The 21,909-nt window shown below is 44.4% G+C and overlaps 1 protein-coding gene across 4 annotated transcripts in view; it reads right to left on the bottom strand.

Annotated features, from left to right (window-relative positions):
* fnip1 (folliculin interacting protein 1) overlaps positions 1–21,503 on the bottom strand; it is a 60,211-nt gene extending 38,708 nt beyond the window's left edge. For 3 of the 4 annotated variants that reach the window (XM_080749903.1, XM_080749902.1, XM_080749905.1), the window contains exons 1-2: positions 21,295–21,503; positions 530–662 (exon numbers count right to left, since the gene is read on the bottom strand). In XM_080749903.1, coding sequence (XP_080606029.1) covers positions 530–662; positions 21,295–21,383 — 222 coding nt within the window. In that variant the 5' untranslated portion in view covers positions 21,384–21,503. Of the gene's footprint in view, positions 1–529; positions 663–21,294 lie in introns of those variants that run through there. The other variant, XM_080749904.1, reaches the window with a different exon arrangement.
* Positions 21,504–21,909: the final 406 nt, after the last annotated feature.

The following is a 21,909-nucleotide window of genomic DNA, read 5'->3' on the forward strand; positions in this document are numbered from 1 at the left end:
GTTTTCAGATACTGTATTTAACCGCTTGAACCGTCAATACTTAATAAACTTTCACTCTGTACTTATTCTGCTCTTTTCCCCCTCCACACCAAACGTCTTTGCCAAAAATAGCCGATCTACAAGCTGCGAGGCGCTGTGAGGTGTTGTGAGCTTGTAGATCTGCTATTTTTGGCTAAAGTTCTCCGAATATGGACGTTAGGGTTCAAGTGGTTAATATAAAAAAGGAGAAAAAAGGTTTCTATCACAAAAAGATTTGAAGGACCCCCTCTAGAAACTCTGAGGACTCCCTAGGGGTCCCGGACTCCCTGTTGAAAACCCCTGTGTTAGGGGTTAAGCGTCTTGCTCAGGGACACTTCGACAGGTACGTACGTTGGGCGAGCCGGGAGTTGAAACCCCTCTCTACAGTGCACTCAGCAAAGACTGCAGCCACACTGAGCCAGTGAACTTGGCTTGGCTTGTCGCTCTCTGCTGCCATCTAATAAACCAGGCGGGGGGTCACGAACATTGAGAAGAGGATAACACGACTCACCGTTATGGGGGTTTCCTCGGCGCCCCTCTTTTTGTTGGCGTTGGAGTCGAAGAGGACATTCCGGCCCCGTCGCTCGCAGTCTTGGTATACGATCAAGCGGATCTGACTGGCATCCAGCTGGGGCGTAGGCCAGCTACACAAGGTGGATGGAGGGATGGACCAGAGAGAGATGGAGGTCCGGTGGAAAGGTGATGGAGAGAGAGAGAGAGAGAGAGAGAGAGAGAGAGACAGAGAGAGATGACATTAGTACATTTGTGCAAAAGTTGTGAGAAGTCAACTCAAGACACCGACAGAGAGGTAGAAACAAAGGGGAAAGAAAGGAGCAGAAAGAAACGTTAAGCTGGTTGCACACTGCTGCGTTTTTTTCGTTGCTTTTTGGAAATCCAAAATCCGCAAAGAAAAAACGTTTTTCTGGCAAAATTGAAAAAGTAGTCGATAAATAATCAACAGTTACAGCCCTTTACACCTGCAGTAAGGATACATTAAAGCCACTACTAGAATATTCTCCAAATCGCTGCATTTCTGCATACTTCACTCGCTAGTAGTCGATACTAGTTGCAGAAAATATGATTCCAGTAACAAAACACCAAACAGGAATGCAACATACCACTTCCAGTTATTCGAGTATTTTTAAGAAGTGCACAAAGCACAGAACAATCCAACCTGTAACTTTTACACTCAACAATAAACAACCACAACCATTGGACAATGGACAAGACAACTGACATAGGGATGGGACGATAAGCGATATTATCGTTTATCGTGAAAAAAAAAACACTCATGATAATTGTATCGTGGAGATTTAATTTATCGTGATATCGTTCTCCGTCATGCACTGTGATCAATACACCTTTTATTTGCCGAGCTGCATATCCGGTACCACTTAAACCCTCTATAATTGGTAAAAGTTACTTATAAAAAATAATAAAAAAATAGCTGAACTACAAGCTCAAAACGTGTTGACACGTTGTGAGCTTGTAGATCTGTTATTTTTTGGCAAATGTTCCGCCCCAGGATAATGGATTTTGATTATTGCAATAATATCGTAAATCGCAATTTCTTTTGTCACAATAATCATGACATGAAACTTTCATATCGTCCCATCCCTAAACTAACATCCAGTTGTTTCTCCAATACAGACGAAATCTTGCTTTGTTTTTTGACCTGACTTGTAGTACTATTCGATTTCAGGTGTTATTGTTGTTTATATTAGTGCAATACACCAGTGAGACATAGGATAGCGCTATTAAAAGCCCTCGGTATTGTGTTGTAGCGTCAGTGCCAACGTTGTGGGTGTCTAAATGGAATGAGGGACACACAGGAACATAAGCATAAGGGTGTGAGGGGTACGGTTGTAATAAGCTTGTAATAAGCTCGCAGCAGCGGTAAGCATGGCAGTGCCAACAGTCGTGTCGTGGCTGGCGTTCCTCTTGCTCATACCACAGCCACTGGGGAGGCACCCAGGATCAGTGCACTGCCCACTCACCACCACTGTGACGGGTGGCTATTACTAGCAAAGGCAGAACTAGCCGTGTGGAACAATTAAAACAACAAGACACAAAATGACTAGTTGGGGGACACAGAAAGGGACTGTTGAGTGTTTACAGCCCTAGTGCTGCAGAATGACTATCAAATGAAAAGTATTATATGGTTGCTGTCGGGCAGAAACCTTGTATTTACCCATATTTTTCAACTACGTTGTATGACTGTTGTATGACGGTGTTAGGAGAAAAGGTAGCAAAAATAGCTGATGTACAAGCTCTTGTGTGAGCTTGTAGATCTGCTATTTTCACTACTTAAAAGAAGAATATATTGTAATAATATTGTAAGATTATTGCCTATAATGACATACCCAACATATAGCCATCAGGTTGAAAGTGATAAGCCCTGTAATGCGGGTGTTATAAAGTAGTGAAAAGTAGTGAAAATAGCAGATCTACAAGCACACAACGCCTCGCATTGTGTGCTGTGCTTGTAGATATTTTCACTATTTTAAATAATTTATGAAATAATAACAAAAAGGCGAAGGTTTCCACCTGACAGCGATGAGATGTTAGGTGAGATCAATAGCATTGGTAAAAATTGGTCAATAGCATGGGAGAAGCTCTGCACTGTGTTGAGTGTGTTCAGATGGCAAGCAACCGCCAACCAGCCACTAAACTTCTCTTTGGACCGTTTTATCCACCAGATTGCTAGCTAGAGTGCCAAATGCAGTCATTAGACACTAGACAGCAGGACAGATCACAATGTCCAGGACCTTTCGACTTGTAAACAGAGTTCGGCTAAAAGTAAACCTAAGTAAGTAGATGGAGATAGATCGGTAATTTGTTTTTTTGTTTTTTTGTTCTAATAGCAGTCCTTAGCTCTACCTGCATGGGTCATTTTCTGAGCAACCTATTCTGTGCCAGCTCACTTCTGATTGGCAGGAGGGAGTTACCGCAGGGCGTTGTCACAATGTCACATATTAATCACGGAACGTCTTCTAGGAAAAAGGGGCATCAAACGACAAGGATTAGCTAAATAAATACCTGCTGCTGCCGTGGAACCACTTCTTTCGCAGGGCTCTGGCACACTGCCATGCATTTGGGGAAAACAAGACTCCCTGCTTGAGTTATTAGAAGCTTAGAAAAAGACACTGGGGAGTGGGGACGACCGACAGAGGATTTCTCTCTAGTCTGGGGGGCAGACGGGCCATGCAGATGGACACTGAATGAACCCCTAAATATAGCAATTTATTGGGGGGAGGGAGGGCGCAGGAGCCTCACATAAGGCCAGTGTTTATAGGCAAAGGGTTAGGGGCCTGGCATGCGACGAGAACAGCTAAGTATACTGCACTCTCGCTCACACACACACACACACACACACACATACAGACAGCATTTGAGTTTTATGCGTTACTTAAGCTTAACAGTGCAGGGAACACCAGTATGTGTGATGGCATGCTTGTGTAAGCATGTACAGTACTATGTGACCTAGCATTTACCAAACACATTCCTAGAAGCTATAAACTACAACCTCTGTGTCCTATTATGATTGAAAACCCAGAGGTTCAATCAACATCATTCACATGCAGACACAAAATCATAAGAAAATAGAATGGACAGTACAGCAGCACATTTCACTCGAGTGGCAGGATATCTCTTCAGTCCGAATTTCTCAGAGACAAATATTAGATTGTAATATAAACCGTTAGCAATACCGTGATGTTTGGCCATATCGCCCACTCTTACAAGGCAGTGACTGAAGAATATAAACATCTTTTTAAACACACACACACACACACACACACACACACACACACACACACACACACACACACACACACACACACACACACACACACACACACACACACACACACACACACACACACACACACTTAATAATTTATTTATGTTCACATTTGACAAGAAAACATCTTGAACACAAAATACTGGTAGATGCACTCATCAAGTTCAGAATGTCTTTGATACTGTATGTCTAGTCTTAGTCTATGGATTGGATACAAGAAGCAGCGTCTCCTCCATATGTGGCGGCTGCCTATTATCACGGATATTGAGAATAATTTTACCAATGCTTTGGCTTTTGGCTTGGGAATTCCTGCCGTCTGCAAACCCCTTGCGACTAGTCTTACAGTTGTACCCAAGTTGTTCAATCTCATTTTTGAGAAGTTGGTATTTTAGAACCTTAGCAAGGAATGCCTCTTCCAGACAATAGTCAAACGTACAGCCTACTCACATGTTTAGACAGCTCCCCATAGGTCCTAATGGACCTAGCCTAGGCCAGGCATCAGTGACTTTGGCTTTGGGGCAGGCAGTGATTTTTTTTGTTTGTTGCTAGAACACAAAGAGCGTTTGTTTAACACAGACAGAGCCTATAGGCTGCAGGCTGGGTCTTGAAAGACCAGCTCGTCTCTCAGGAGGATTCAATCTGCCAATGCAAATGTCAGGAATATTCCCTGGTGCCACTTAAGTTTGAACTGAAACTGGGGGAGGTTTTAATGCGTACGTGTGTCCACTAAAGAAGGGGGAAACTGTCCCCCCTCCGGGCACCGATCCCAGTAGGGGACCCAGCCCATATTACTGACCTCCATCACTGAATGCACTGCATGATGTAATGCACTGGCCCACATACAGTACTCAGTAATGAGATCAAATTACATTGTACAGAACGGACCAGAGCCCTGCATACCACTTGACTTATGTATCGAGAAGACCTTTCTCAAGTGTTTCAGCATGACCTGGTATCAACGCCATAGAAACAATTACGTGAGGAATTTACAACCGCTCTGGCTGCCTCTAACGGCTACTGTTCAGTGTTGGGCGGATTGATAAAATAGTTTCACACCAGGACACAAACTCATCATGAGGTTCTACTCTAGTGTTGGGACAATATGAAAATGTCATATCACGATTATTGTGACAAAACAAATTTACGATATTATCACGATAATCAAAATCCATTCGCTTGGGGCGGAACATCTGCCAAAAAATAGCAGATCTACAACTCACAACGCGTCGCATCGCGACGTGTTGTGAGCTTGTAGATCGGCTATTTTTTGCCAAAGACATTTGAGAGTGAAAAAAAAAATGTATCAAGGGTTTAAGTGTACCAGATATGCAGCCCGGCAAATAAAAGGTGAATTGATCCCAATGCATGACGGAGGACAATATCACGATAAATTAAATCTCCACGATACGATTATCATGAGTGTTTTTTATCATGATAAACGATAATATTGCGTATCGTCCCATCCCAGTTCCACTCAACTCAAATCCATCACTGTAGTTTTTCTTACCAGCAGGAAACAATCCTAGAGCCTAACTTGATTATCACGTTAAAACCGACGTCGTATTTTGGGTATATGATTATAGGCAAAACCTTTCAATAAATTATGAAAAAGGTTGACGTACAACCTCACAATGTGTTCTGTTGTGATGTGGCGTCGTTGTGACTTTGTATATTGTCTAGTTTTGCTATTCGTTGGATGACAAAGAAGTACTGTAAGTAAGGTATATTCTGTGCTGTTAACTAAAGTTTATTTGATTTTATTGTTTTACTCAATGTTTATCTCAATACGTCTCATCTGTCTATGCTGATGTCTAGACTAGTCTAATCTAGCATAGTGGTGTATTGTTTTACTGTGGATTTTATGGAGTTTTTATGTCTGGATCACCAATGTTCCACTATATGGGATAATAAAGTTGATCTGAAGTGTGAATGAAGTCTGTCATTTAGGTGAGGCCTAGGCACCTGGCGGTACAGATTAAATCGAATCATAATATTATCCAAATACCTTGATATCAATATTGTGATGATATTCCTGGGATGAGTTCTTTCACAGATATTTAAACAATGAGATTTTTGATAAATAATCTTCAGTCATGTTTATATAATAATGAAGTGGGTATATCACGATGGTATGATATCCAAAATCTCAGACAATAGTAATCACATATCATAATATACTGTAGCTGTACCACAATGTTGCCCTAATGTAGGGTTCCCCTTCCCTAGTCTATTCTATGAAAACACCGACAGGTTTTGAGTGGGTACAGTACGGATGAAATGCTCGAGACAGACTGTGAAGTCATGGTGCTGCTCCACAGGTCAGATAAGAGTGGAGCAGTTATGGGACTTTGTAACACAGACCGACAATTAACGTTACATGAGAAGAAGAGAGAGGAGAGGAGAGAAAGAGGAGGGAAAGAGGAGATGACAGAGAGAAACCCCATCGAGAAACAGCAACAAAAAGTTAAAATGGAAGCTGCAATCTGTACTTTTCGTGTCTTACACTGGAATCGAACCTGGGTCTGCCCCGTGGGAGACCAACTTTTGGCTGTTCTTCCCAGCCCACACAATGTTTGGAATCCATGATTTGAGGTATTTTGTTTTGTTCAAAACAAAATGCAGGCCACTCCTGCAAACTTTGGAAGCCAATCTTAGCCAATCAGGATGGAATATAAAAAAATCTGACTGATCCGTCTTGATCACATGACAATAGATAATGTGTACAGAGATTGCTGTGATGTTTCGACAAAATCTGTAGGAGTAATGTGTTTTGGAAACATCGGCCTCCTGGTGGCGCTATAACAGGCAGATGTGGAAAAACATTGGGGCAGAGGTTCTTCCTTGGCCTTCAGAGAGTGTGCATGCAAAGTTTCACGCCATCGAACAACGTATGTATGTGCCGGAGATTAGCTGCTCACAGACAGACACACGGACGGACAGGGAAGAAATTATGTCTCGGAGACAATAATTAATTAAAAATCTAAATGAAAGACAAAATGTCCAAATATCAGGGATGGGTCCAAAAATGGCAGATAAACGAAAGAGTAACAAAACTAGGAAAAAAAAAGAAAAGAAAAAGAAACAACATCCGAGTTGAAAACGAGTTGACAAAATATAAAGAGAACTAAAACCTGGAGCTGATATAGAAAGACACACTGAAAGAAGAACGTTGGCGAGAAGAGGAGAAGAGGAGGAAGTGTCATGTGGACCGCCACAGTGTCGAGGGGAGAGTCATTCATAAAAGCAGCACATGACTTCATGACTGTTACTTGTACTGCTTTGACCTCCACTGTGTACTGCGAAACCACTCCCAATGTACCTCTAAAGAACCGCACACACGTTTCCTTGAAGAGAACGCCTAATAGACGGAAAGCCAGAGTAGCAGTGACTTCATTACATACAAGAACGAGGAGGATGCTAACAAATTGAGGTATTAATTATGTTCACCTTGTCCTTTAACAAAAGGCTCTTTCACTATAGGAAATCTTGTTAAAACATGCCTTTGTTTTGGTCTAAACCGCTTCTTTCGTCTTTGTCGAACAGTTAAATTGTTAGCTAAATAGAGACATAGACAAGGTTGTCTAATGAAAAAACTGAAAGTGCCCTGCGTAACAAGCCTTCTAATCCACACGTACGCTCTAATCCATATTACATAACTTAACACTAAAGACTTGATCAATGTGTGACTACAGCCAGCATCACCTTGTGCAGAAAAACCACCAACGTGCTCCATTCAAACCCGTCCTCACAGACAAACACACACTTTAGCCTTATCGCTAGTTTGGTCCAGAATTGTGAAAACACAAAGTTAGCCTAAATTAAATGACAAAGCCAACGTCAGCCCTAATACCCGCCTCTAAGTAGCACCATCAATCCCCCTTTAAGCAAGCACCGTCCGTCATGCCCACTTGTAAGCACACGCGCACACACACATACACATATGCACACACACACACCGTGGTTAAATATTACCGGCTCCTACCTGGGCATCATTGTGTGCTTCTGCCAGTCTTTCCCCGGGCTTCTCTGTCCCTCGCCCTCTCTCTCTCCCTCTCTCTCTCTCTCTCTCTCTCTCCCTCTCTCTCCTGTCTTTCTCTCTGCCAAAGCAGGGGCTAAGAATAGCGGTGAACTAAATTCACACAACAACATGAGACTGTCAGGTGATCGGTTGGAGCACTGCTGTGTGTGTGTGTGTGTGTGTGTGTGTGTGTGTGTGTGTGTGTGTGTGTGTGTGTGTGTGTGTGTGTGTGTGTGTGTCAGCGTGAGAGGCTGACCAGGGCTGGTCTCCCTCTGCTCCTCCTGGGACAACAGACAGCTCAGACTCAAACGGGGCAGGAGGCCACTTCCAAGACAGGTTGGACGCCACGACGTGCACAGAATTTAAATTACGGTCGATAGCAGACCCCGTGTCCTGGCTGCTAGTACCAGTCTTCTACCTCTATTAATTTGTTACTGTTCGACTATTAACAGAAGGTCTTTCTTTTCCTTTTCATAAATTCTTCCCCTCTTTGGAAAACACCGTAGTTTCTATTGATCATTTCTATTGTACAATCTACAATTCTGAGCAGCACTGCATCAGTCTGACTCATCAGTTGATAACTTGAAAAAAAAAAAAAAAACATCTTCTGTATATTGCCAAAACTAGTAACCAATGTGAAAATGAGATTTTTTTTTTCCCCCTCCTTTGATGCACTGCAATAAACTATGGTGCCGCAAATAGCCGCCAGCATGTACTGAAATGATAGTTTACCCATCTGTGGTTAATTGATTAAGGTGCTGTAATAGACGTCATGAGTCACAAGTCAGATAAGCCCCTTCTCCACTACAGGGTCGAACCAGAACCAGAACCAGAACTTTCCAGAACTAAGAACTTTCAAGAACCTGTGAAGTTCAGCTTACGCTTCCATATAACCAGATCCAAGCAGGAAGGTCCCAAAAAAAGAGCAGCAGCACTGCTGGCCCCGCCCATACGTAGGTTCCCAGAACTCAAGCTTAGTACTACTACTACATCAAGAGCAGGTTCCCAGGCAGAACCTTGTCTGAAACCGGCCTGTGTGCTATGGAAACAAAACCAGAACCAAAAAAAATAGGTTCAGGTTCTGGAAAGTTCTGGTTCCGCCTTGTAGTGGAAAAGGGGCTTTAGACTCACATCAGGAACAACATCAATGTAGTTCCTTCTTAATGATAGTCGCATCAGTGAACTGCCAGTGCAACACATGTGCCAAGTGTACAGTGTGCGACAGTGTGCGTGCGTGCATGTCCGTGTGTGCATCTGCATTAAGTGTGTTTCAGTTACTGGGCTTCCAGTCACACCATAGCATTGTTTATTTTGTATTTTCTTAGCCACAACAGAGCGCGTGCAGTGGAGAGCGACGGGACGGGGTGAGAGATATGTTACAAGCTCATTTCACACGCAGCCTCCAGGATACAGTAGTCACAACAATCTAAATAAAGCCAGGACAGGTGAGTGTTTTTATTCTTTTTTATTGAAGGGATGGAAAGACGTCTCCACGCAATCTGCGCTGCCCGCTGACTGCACACCACGGCAACCACAGATAAATGCTATCATATCCCGTGCACTTCCATCCCCTACAAACCAAGCACTCACCCAATGCCTCATCACTAGCCATGTAACAATTATTACATAATCTGATTAATAATTATTTCAGCTAAACTCTAGTCAGTGTTACTTTTGTAGACTAAAACCATGACGACCATCGAGTACCTTTTTTTTCAAAGACGAAAAAAACGTCTGCTGGACACCAAGGATCTCCTGTTAAAAAGAAGAGAACGTGCCCAGTCTGGGGCAGCTGTCGCAGGTTCGAGTACCGATCGTGACGACGTGTGACTCCCCGTCTCCCTCCCCATTTCCTGTCTATGTAATATACTAGTCCTGTGCCCAGGTGTGTGCGATGAGGGATTAAATATAGGAGTCTCAGAAGTAATGTTGGAGAACCCAATTCTGCCCCGTTGGGCAGAATAGTCACCATCGATGTCCAGTTGTGCAATAACCGTTGTATTCATCTGTCTGGCTGGCACTCTTTTATGCCGATATATGGTGTTCCGTGTCCAGGCCAGTCTGTGATGTCATCTCCAAATTTGGGCACTGTAGTGATGTAAACTGTAAACTGTGATGTCAGTCAGTGATGTCAGTAGGGCTTTGTTGATGTCAGTTGGGCACTGTTACCATGGTGGCAAGGGCGACACTGTTTACTATGATGTCAGCATGCAGACAGACGGTCAGATAGACAGACGTTAGGTAAATTAATAGTTAGAAATATACTATCAAACATTGCAGTCTCAAAGGATTGCCTGCTTTTGAAAGGTAAAAACACCTTATCCACCCGTTTACGCGAGAATTTACTGTAGCATTATGTGTGGCACACATCCGGAGAACAGCTGACATACAAGCGCACGTCGCAGATGCAACCGTTGTGAGCTTGTAGGATCGCACTCGGCTATGACGCCGGAACTGCCGCACACCTTCTGCGCAATGCACGATGGGACGTTGGAAAGTTGTGGATAAGAGACAATAATGCTACACGGGCAGAAAACGAGACCCCACTCACACTGGGAACACTGACACTCCCTGGTAAGGCCTGTCGAGCGTGGCTGGATCACACTTTTCTGCCGGGTGAAAGAAAACACCTGCCACTCAACCACACCTCGATTCACATGGATACAAGGACAGATGGCACGGCACACACAGGACACGGTTACTAGAAAACTTCCAGTAGTGCCGGCATCACCGAGTTTGAGAATCCTCTCAGCCAATGTTGTGAATGAATACAATGTAAACTAGACTGCGCTCTGTCGAGGTGCCAACTTAAGTCTGTGCACTCATTGCCAAATATGGCCTACTTGTGCGCTCTGCTGGTGCACAAGTAGGTGATTGGTGCGGTCTGTATGTGGCAAAAATTAGCCAATGAGAGAGCAGAGTCAGTCACATACATACAGACAGCAAGTGCGACCTTATATCAGGTCACACTTGTTGGTTGCTGGTGACTTCACAGAAAACGCTGCTCCCTCATTGGCTAAACGCCCTGCTCATTCATTGGCTAATTGGTGCCACATACAGACAGGTTGAATTCAAAGGCCCTGCTCCCTCATTGGCTAATTTTGCCAAAGCTGCTCCCTCATTGGCTAAATGGTTCCACATACAAACAGCACCGATCACCCTACTTGCGTGCTTTCAAAAACATTTAATCAATTCAAAAACATTTAATGCCCTATGACTCCCATCATCCATTAATTATGCAATATTAGACCCACTCACATAACCTTTATACTCCTCTAGCTAACAATAGCTTTACTATGACTAATTATAGTAAACAAGGGAAGGGGAAAAAAACAGGCTTGCCCACATAGGCTGAGAGAGCACCTGACTGCATCTGTGACTGACTGTCCACCGCATTGCCGTGATTACAGGTAAGAGGACAACTTCTGCATTCCAAACCTCACATGACTGTGAGTGGAGGAGGATGACAGACAGTACAGCCTCAGGCCTTCCAGTCTGTCGGTGTGCAATCACCGACTGTGTCTCGTGCCTCTTACATCCAGGACGAACGTTCTGTTTTACCACATTACTGGCCGTAGATTGTCTACTCCTGAATGTACAATATTTGGGATTTTTTTATTCCTGTTTAAGGCCCATTCCCACTGGGCCAGATAAACAGATTATGAATATCTGTTTATATGGCCCAGTGGGAATGAGTTCTAAAAAAAGTTGTTTAAACAGCCTCTTCCACATTAGATTTTTCTAATGTGGAACTTTTCTAGGTAGATGAAGGATGACAGGTCTTTTAACCAGGATGTCGTGGCCGGGGGGGCTAGGGCTTTTCCAATGAAGCAAAATGCGACATCTCACTATGAGAGAGGAGATCGCATCTACCGAGTCTGCCCACCTCAGGAGACACACCGAAAATAGCGACTAGGGGACACAGAGGCACCGAAAAGCCAAAAACTACAGAAAGAGTATCAAAGAAATGTTTCCAAAAAGAAGCAGGTTTTGGGCAAGAGTACCCTAGAAAGTATGTGTATGGTCTGCTGCAGGCGAGCGACGACACCTGTTACAGGAGTCGTTAGTGTCTGGGAACGTTCTACCCAATTTGGCCTTAGTGTAATGTGTCCTGTGTGTGTGGACCACTTTAAATTGGATGAAGCACATACAGGCGCATGCACAAGATGAGTTTATCCTCCTAGTTAGCGCTTCGCTCGACCAGTCCTCATCTAGCTCTGTCCCGAGTTCCCTCTCCCATGTATGTCTCAGCTCGGAGAGTGTGGATATTTTAGAAGAGATAAGAGAACTATAAATGGGTAGATTCTAATATAATTTAGTTTTTGCAGGTAAGCTATAGGGAAGGAAGCGAAGTGAGTGTTTGCAAAATTGCGTAGTTGAAGTCTGAAAAAGCTAACATTTTGTAAATCAAATGCAGATCAGTGTCTCCCAGTGATCTAAACAGTCCATTAGTGTATAAGTTGCTAAGGGAGACTAGGCCCTTCTCTTTCCTTATGGTGTAGGTTGAATCGGGGGTGGAGGGTAGAAACTAGAAACAAGTGATTCTTACAGATAGGGGTGAGAACCGAGGGAGATTTCAAATCGAAATGTTGTCTGAATTGGTTCCAGATTTTTAAAGAGTTTTTAAAAGGTTATCGGTATATTGAGAGTAGCGTGTTGGTAAAGGGGCAAAAAGTAGTGCAGGAAGAGAGGATGTAGTGCAGGAATAGGCTTCCATATTACACCAATTTATGTCAGGGGAGCGGCACCATTTTTTGATCATTTGCAGGTTTGCAGCCCAGTAATGATATAGCCACCGTCTTGATGGTGTCTCTGAAGAGTCGTTTTTGAAATCCTCTATGCCTTACCAGCCCAAATGAATAATTACCTTGATATTATGATAAATACTCGTCGGTAATGCCTATATAATAACTAAGTTGGTAACAGGCAAATAATAGAACAGCTAGAGTTAAATAAAAACAGCCTTTAAAACAATTAATGAATGCATACTACAATCAAACAAAATCCCAGAGACCATGTACACTTGTGCAGTAGTCTAATCATGATATTGATATAACGCCCAGCCCAGGGCTATAGAACAAACCAACTGCTGTTGAGTCATAAGTTCTGTTTGTTTGTGTTTGTGTGTGTGTGTGTGTGTGTGTGTGTGTGTGTGTGTGTGCGTGCTCAGCGACAATACATGTGTCACAAGTCCCTCTGAATCAGAATCACATGAGAGGAAAGGCGAGGTGGAAAGTAGGCTAGTCGGTGATGATATGCATGACGAAGAATCCTGAATGTAGAGATGTGCTGTGAGTGTGAATGAGCCGTGTGTGTGTGAGCTGGAATGTGAAAACCACAGTTGGCCTCAGTTCACTTCCAATTCAGCCGTTATAGGAAGCGTTACGTTTTGTTGCGAACTTTTAAGTTCAAGAATTTGGCATTATAAAAGTGGGAAGCAAAAAAGAAAAGAGGATTTTGTAAGTCAACTTCACTTCCGACCGACCGAACAAAGAAACTGATTCAAGGGTCAAATCTAAGCATCTGACCCCATGTTCTAGTCTTCTGTGTCTTTATCTCCTCAATCCCCATCAATCCCCCCCTACCCCACCCACCCACCCACCCACATGGCAGCATGTTTAGAGGCTGAAACAAGACTAAACGGGTGACATGGGAGATGCAATGAGGTGTTTGATTTCAGGATCCTAGCAGAGGAAATTATCACTTTAGGTCTGTAAGCATGTGTCATAAAGGCTGCACTATTGAGGGCCTTCCTCTGAATATTGTCAATATTGTCAAGTAAGAGTGAGGCACACTCAATGACACTGCGGGCCTGTAGCTTGTAGGCAGTTGCTCGGCTCTCAACATAAATATGCTCCCAAAAGAAAATTGATGCATCTTGGCAGCTGGGAACCGGAAGGTTCTTGGTTAATCCCTGGCTCCTCCTCCTGGCTTTGTGCCAAAGTGTCCTGGCGCAAGACACCGAACGGACAAGCAGGCTAGTGCCTTGCAAGGCAGCCTACACCAGTGCACCCAATTATTTTTGTCATTATAATTATCTGTTGTTGCTCCCAATTTAGTCAACATGCTTGCTAACCAATAAACCAACCCTCCCTCACCTCACCACATATTTCTGTGCTGCCACTGTACCTGTACCCCACCAGCTAACCTCCCGGTGAGGAGCCCTCACTCCCTACTCGTCCCGTTCAACACCCCACTGACAGGTGCCGCTACAGTCTGTAGCTGTCGCTTTGACCGACAAAGATCACCCTCCCTGACCCTGTCCAGCTGTAGTTGTAGCTAGCGCACCAACAAAGATCACCGTCGATCACCGTCCCCGTCTGGATTTTCTCCCTGAACAAAGCCAATTGTTGTTCGTATCGGCCAAACCGGATGCATTGCAGTGGATTCAACTCCATGATTGGTGCTGGTCAGGTGTACTGTGGCCCTGCGCCACCTGTGAGCATGTGTGAGGGGTGAATGTGAGGCACTTTGTAAAGTGCTTTGAGTTGTCGGAAGTCTACAAAAGTACTACCAACTAAGAATCATGCAACTACAATGCAGTGCACCACAGTACAATACGTCAAACAAAGCAACTTGGAAAGGTTCAACATTAGTACCCTCCATAATAACTATCATCAGCTAATACCTGATGACAGTTTGTGCACAAAAACGGAAGAACTGATTTTAATGTTCCCACAATACTTCAATGGTTTCCTGTGTAAATAAGCCAAGTGCTTTTCTAGGATCTCCTTTTAGTAGACCTTGTACCAGTGAACTGTACCATCATGAAACTGTACCTTTTTCTATGCAAACTTCTAATGAAATCTCCAATCAATCAAACGTATGGTGTACCCGACCGACCAGATGTTGAATAACTACAGAACCCAGCGAGAGGTTTTCACTTTTCATAACACGCTGGGCATGGCATACAATCAAAGGAGAGCTGCTCAAGGTTTATCTGGAGATAGTGCATGACGGTGCTAGCTAAATTACCCTGGTGTTAATTACCACTTACCAGCAAGGATAACATCCAATACATAGCTCTTTGATTGCTGCTGCTGTGCATGTTGTCGCTGACATTTTGCTGTTCATAATTATTAAAAGTGGACTTTAAAAAAATAATATCATTATGTTGCCGATCTACTGTAAATATGACAGAGGGGGGCTGCTGTGTGTGTGTGTGTGTGTGTGTGTGTGTGTGTGTGTGTGTGTGTGTGTGTGTGTGTGTGTGTGTGTGTGTGTACTGTGTACAGTGTGTCTGTCTCTTTAAAATGAGATCAGTTAGATCTTTATTGATTCCCCGACTCTGCGTGGGGAAATCCAGGTGTCGTAGCAACACAGTAAGCGTCAAAACACAGGATAGGTACAGGTACGCGTAGAGATAAGAATATAGATAAAATACAATAAATAGACTTAAGAGTCAGACACTAGACATCTGCTTTGGGTCTGACTCAGTTAAAACATACAGGGCCCTATTATGATCCAGGTCTTATGCCTTATGCCTTAACTTATTTAAAAAAAAAATTAAAAACATTTTTACATATTTCAAATAGCTGATCTGCAAGTTCACAACGTGCAGATGTAGATCAGCATTTGAAGTATTTAAAAATGTTTTTCAAAATAGTGAAAAAAAGGTAAAGAAGTTAAGACATAAGGCATAAGACCTGGATCATAATAGGGCCCACAGTATTGTACATCCTATAATCTCTCATACACACATGTCATCCTTTGACACAACACTAACTAAAGTATATCTTTACCATGACCGTGCAGTTCTAAGAAGACACAAAACTAACTACAGTTTATCTTTACCATGACCCTGCAGTTCTAAGAAGCCTACAGGTGGCCACTTGAAATAGCCATGAAAGGAACTTGATGACAGCCACTGTCAACAGAGCTCTGGACGCCCTGTGAAAAGCAGGCTTGCACACACGCCTTCATTAAATCTCCACAAAATGATATAATCAATAAAAGACCACTGTCAAAGAGCCTCATGAGCCATGATCACTGAAGAACTAACACCACCATGAAAAATGAAAGTTGAAGGGATTGGGGATTCATTTTGGCCAAGCGCTTAGAATCATCACCTCCTGTTAATAACGTATTATTGCGTTCAATAATTTAAACACAATTAATACATTTAGTAATCACCTCCAGACGATTACTTAATATAATGTAATATGACCTTTGCTTTACTAGCAGGCTGTCACTGTTCCAGAACTGCAGTTATTCCCACTATGCCAGTCCACTTTTTGTTTACGAACCCTTAAAAAAGCCAAACAGAAATGTAAATTTGAATAAAATGTTCCAATGTTCAATGCCAAAAACAAGATTAAATCGCAAGTTAATCGCAATTATTTTTGTGGCAATTACTCGTCAAGTATATTAAGCTGTATATGGAGTGGGCCGGTCCGGCATGCGGGCCGGGCATGTCAGGGACCACCGGGGTGGCGGGCCTGGCGGCGGCGCGGCCCGAGGAGAGACAAAGCCTTTGGCTGGGGCTCAGGCCGGTGCCTGGGTCCTGGCTGGCAGTGAGCCGGAAGCTCTCAGCGATATGTACAGTATGCCGCTCCCCTGGTCACGCGCTGCAGCCAGGGAAATAGGAGAGGCTCTTTAGGCTTTCCTCACAGGGTCAGCCAGCCTGCTGCCCTCCGTGGTATTCTGACAGGGACAGTGCAGCGCTGTCAGTGGTATTCTGACAGTCACAGGAACAGTGCAGCGCTGTCAGTGGTATTCTGACAGTCACAGGAACAGTGCAGCGCTGTCAGTGGTATTCTGACAGTCACAGGAACAGTGCAGCGCTGTCAGTGGTATTCTGACAGTCACAGGGACAGTGCAGCGCTGTCAGTGGTATTCTGACAGTCACAGGAACAGTGCAGCGCTGTCAGTGGTATTCTGACAGTCACAGGGACAGTGCAGCGCTGTCAGTGGTATTCTGACAGTCACAGGGACAGTGCAGCGCTGTCAGTGGTATTCTGACATCACAGGGACAGTGCAGCGCTGTCAGTGGTATTCTGACAGGGACAGTACAGCGCTGTCAGTGGTATTCTGACAGGGACAGTGCAGCGCTGTCAGTGGTATTCTGACAGGGACAGTGCAGCGCTGTCAGTGGTATTCTGACAGGGACAGTGCAGCGCTGTCAGTGGTATTCTGACAGGGACAGTACAGCGCTGTCAGTGGTATTCTGACAGGGACAGTGCAGCGCCGTCAGTGGTATTCTGACAGGGACAGTACAGCACTGTCAGTGATATTCTGACAGTCACAGGGACAGTGCAGCGCTGTCAGTGGTATTCTGTCAGTCACGGGGACAGTGCAGCGCTGTCAGTGGTATTCTGACAGGGACAGTACAGCGCTGTCAGTGGTATTCTGACAGGGACCACCCTGTAGACAATATGCCTTCCGGTGTGTTCCACGATTTCTAGCGGAAGTGCTGCGTTTAACAGACGTTACGTCATGCGATGCGGATCTGTTTACATTCCCCAGCGGAAAAACTAAAATAGATTGTAGCTCTTAATATTGTGTAACATTGCTTGAATCAATGTTTTTGTTTGTATATTGTTTATTGCGAGCGCAACCGACGGAGCAGGAGACGTAGACCAGATTTTTTCGTGCAGGGAATACGTTTGCAGGAACACCGCACTGTGAAAAAAATACAGCTTCCGGGAAAATTCAGCCCCACCTCCCAGAACGTCTTCTGCCTTCTATTGTCACCAGGCTTTTCTCTTCGCAGATGAGTAAGCCTGGCTACGCGAGGCTAGACAGGGACAGTACAGCGCTGTCTGACAGGGACAGTGCAGCACTGTCAGTGGTATTCTGACAGGGACAGTACAGCGCTGTCAGTGATATTCTGACAGTCACAGGGACAGTGCAGCGCTGTCAGTGGTATTCTGACAGTCACAGTACAGCGCTGTCAGTGGTATTCTGACAGGGACAGTGCAGCGCTGTCAGTGGTATTCTGACAGGGACAGTGCAGCGCTGTCAGTGGTATTCTGACAGGGACAGTGCAGCGATGTCAGTGGTATTCTGACAGGGACAGTGCAGCGATGTCAGTGGTATTCTGACAGGGACAGTGCAGCGATGTCAGTGGTATTCCTTCTAACAGGGACAGTGCAGCGATGTCAGTGGTATTCTGACAGGGACAGTGCAGTGATGTCAGTGGTATTCTGACAGGGACAGTGCAGTGATGTCAGTGGTATTCTGACAGGGACAGTGCAGCGCTGTCAGTGGTATTCTGACAGGGACAGTGCAGTGATGTCAGTGGTATTCTGACAGGGACAGTGCAGTGATGTCAGTGGTATTCTGACAGGGACAGTGCAGCGCTGTCAGTGGTATTCTGACAGGGACAGTGCAGCGCTGTCAGTGGTATTCTGACAGGGACAGTGCAGTGATGTCAGTGGTATTCTGACAGGGACAGTGCAGTGATGTCAGTGGGATGGTGGGCCGAGTTCTGCAGGGCAACAGGGTTGTGCAACACCAAAAAGATTGACCTTTATGATACATGCGATGCCAAGGATTCTGCATATTTAATTTGGAATTGGTGCAAGTTAGTTTTTTGGAGCGGTGAAAGCGCTCCCAATAGACAGGTATGTCTGTGGCTGGCTGGCTGGCTGGGTATGTCTGTAGCCTGGCAATACCTTGAGTGGCCACACAAGTTAAAGGAGGGGCGCTGTTGTGCGCACACACACACACACACACACACACACACACACACACACACACACACACACACACACACACACACACACACACACACACACACACACACACACACACACACACACACACACACACACACACACACACACACACACACACACACACACACACACACACACAGCTCCACTTCGAACCGAGGTTTGATTTTTTCTTATTCCAACTCCTGATTCCCTGAATATTCCAGTACCTTGCCAAAGCTAACTCCCATAGTTACTTGCGCCAGCAACGCGTGGAAGTACTGTGTTCACTGTTCAGTGCTGTCTGTATCCGGCTGTCTGTTTTTCCGGCTGACAGTACAAATGCAGGGCCTTCAGCCAATGCGGGAACAGTGTTCTCTGTGACGTCACCCCAACAAGTGCGACCTGATATAAATAACAAGGTGCAAGTTGGAACCTCGACAGAGTGCCAACTTTACCACCCACATACAGCCCTCATCACCCTACTTACGCGTTCTGCTGGTTGTTTTCTTCGGAAAGTGAGTTGTTTTCTTCGGAAAGTGAGTGCACAAAGCACAAGTTGGCACCTCGACAGAGTGCAGTCTAGTTGGTCCTAGGTAGAGCACAGACAACCATGTCTCCTCCTCTGACGTCAAGGCCGCTTCTTTTCACCTGACAGAGACCAGCTGTCAAACAACAAGTTAGTAGTTCTTAGGATACGGCTTCACCTCCACACAAAACCTCTTCAAACGATATGGTTCAGAATAATGTAGCCATTTCTTACTTTGATCTTTTTCTTCCATTCCCTATCCCCCCCCCCCCCCACACACACACCCACACACCTAAACGTCCTCCTTCTCTCCCCCATGCCCTCCTGCATTCCAAGCCATTCAATTAAGGATTTTGATGTTTGATGTGCTGCTCTCCTCTCTTCCTTCATTCTCGTCCTGCAAGTCCTTCTAAATCAGGATTCTGTGATGTCTGTCCTCACCCCACCTTAATTTCCCCCTTCCCTTCAGGGTGATCTGTGAGGAGGAGAGCCTAATGAACAGACGCCTTGTATCAGACATGAAGCGAACAGACCACAGTTATAGGCTAACAGAAACCTGCCACCTGCCTGTCTGACTCCGCACTCAGGTCAGTGAACCAACCAACCACGCACACACAGTTCATGTCTCTCGGATCGTGACTCTGGCACAGTGTGTGTGGAACCTACACTATAACCCAAAGGACAGAGCCGGTAAATATATCCACACTATCATCTCAGAGCAGGGTAAGGTCAACAGGTTCCACTTAATGGTTGTTCCATGCCATGCAAAAGAACAAGACATACTTTACTGAGCTAAGTAAAAACACAGCCAGCAGGCTGGTTTCTAAAATCTGGATGAGGATGCCATGCCAACACAACTTGTGTACTGGGTATCTGCCATATCTCCATCCTTGAAAATAAATAAACCAGTGCAGGAATTACACTTGTTTATCCATGACCAGTGGCAGCAGCTATTCATTTGCACCACTTCTTCACAAGCTGAAAATGGTGCTTATCAAACAGAACAGGACCTCTGTGCCTGTGTATGGTCCCAATATTGGTCTGGTCGGACTCGTTGCACAGTAAAGTCCTGTGTTTATTGATCCATTTATAAACTCAGAGAGCGTACAAATCTAATGGGACCAAATGGGCCAGCAGCATTGATTGATCCCTGATTTGGTTCGTTTGTACACTCTCAGGGTTATAATATCATTATTATGCCTCAGACTACAGGAGTGACACAGTCATAGTCATGTGTGTATGTGTACCCCACACACACACACACACACACACACACACACACACACACACACACACACACACAGAGAGAGAGAGAGAGAGCACATACTGTCCCCCAGACAGTGTCAGTGCAGAACTACACTGTATGCATGCATGCAGACATCAGACACACTGACTGGTGTACTTTTTGCAACAACTTATCAATATCATGCTATATATAATACATAGACCTAATAATATAATAATAACACTACGTTTACTGCAACCCCAGGAGTAACGTTAGCATGCGCGATGATCATCCTCTTTGTTTACGAGCTAAGCAGTGTATTACTGTAAATATTATTAATGATTACATACATCATATTTTACAGTACAATATATAATATACAGTATACTATATATTGCCGTAAAATACCGTATTATTCTAATAAATATAACATATCAATATAACAGTATCAATATTCTCTAAAGGGGGTCACGAGGCAGGCTGGGAGTTCCACAAAGGGACGGCGTGTGCACTGACTGACTGTGCAGCAATTGCTAGCAGTGTCTGCTAGCCACATTAGCATGCTAATAAACAACTCCAGCCAAACCCCAAAACAAACGGACATTATTTCTCTGTCCCGCAGCAGCGCAGCAGCACTGATAATGTGAGAAATATGGAAAAATATGAAAAGACTGTGGAAAGATAAACTGCCATCAGCAGCAGCCATGATGAGCAGCAGAGATAGCACGCACACATACATACACATACACGCACACGCACACACAGTGTTGTACCAGACAGTGGTGGTGGAAAAAGTATTCTCTTCTCACATATCAATACTGCAATGTAATAATATAGTATTATGTAGTGATAATCAAAATCTACAAAATAACCTTCAATTTTCAAATAATTGTAGTGTAGTAAAAGTACAATATTAGGATCCGAGATGTAGAGGAATAGAAGTACAAATATACCATACAATTGCACTTAAATACAGTACTTGAGTAATGTACTTTACACCACTGCATATTGTTGCACACACACACACACACACACACACACACGTACCTGAACGCAGGGTCCTCTCTGCTACATCTCGGCGGCGGCGAGAAGGCGTTTCTTTTATTGAAAAGTTTCTGAAAAAGAGTCGGAGGCATCTTTTCTCTGTACCAAACCGGGACAAATCCGGTACAGAAAAGTCACCTCTGTCGTCTTCTTCTCAACCGAAATAATCCCAGAAAGAAGGAGCTAAACGTTGTTCCTTGTAACTGTCTCCATTGGTGTCACCGTGCAGTCATATGACAGCATTAGTCACACACCGTACGTCCACCAACCACCATATGCAAAGCTGCCTGGAAACCAAGCCCACTGCTGTTTTATGATTGGCCCGTCCCCTTGGAAACCAAGCCCACTGCTGTTTTATGATTGGCCCGTCCCCTTGGAAACCAAGCCCACTGCTGTTTTGGGATTGGTCCGTCGGCCGCTGCTGTTTTATGATTGGTCCCTCGGCCGCTGCTGCTCCAGCTAAATAACCGATTGGGTGGTATTTTTGGCCCGGGGAACCACGTGGTCAGTGGATTGGCTGTTGTTGATGTTTTTGTTTGAGAATTATAACATTCTGGGTGGATATATTAGAACATAATATTGATTTTCCCGATTTAATTTATATGAGTTAAAAAAAAA

This window comes from Nannobrachium achirus, assembly GCF_963921795.1.
Source record: "Nannobrachium achirus genome assembly, chromosome: 19".
Taxonomy (NCBI): domain Eukaryota; kingdom Metazoa; phylum Chordata; class Actinopteri; order Myctophiformes; family Myctophidae; genus Nannobrachium; species Nannobrachium achirus.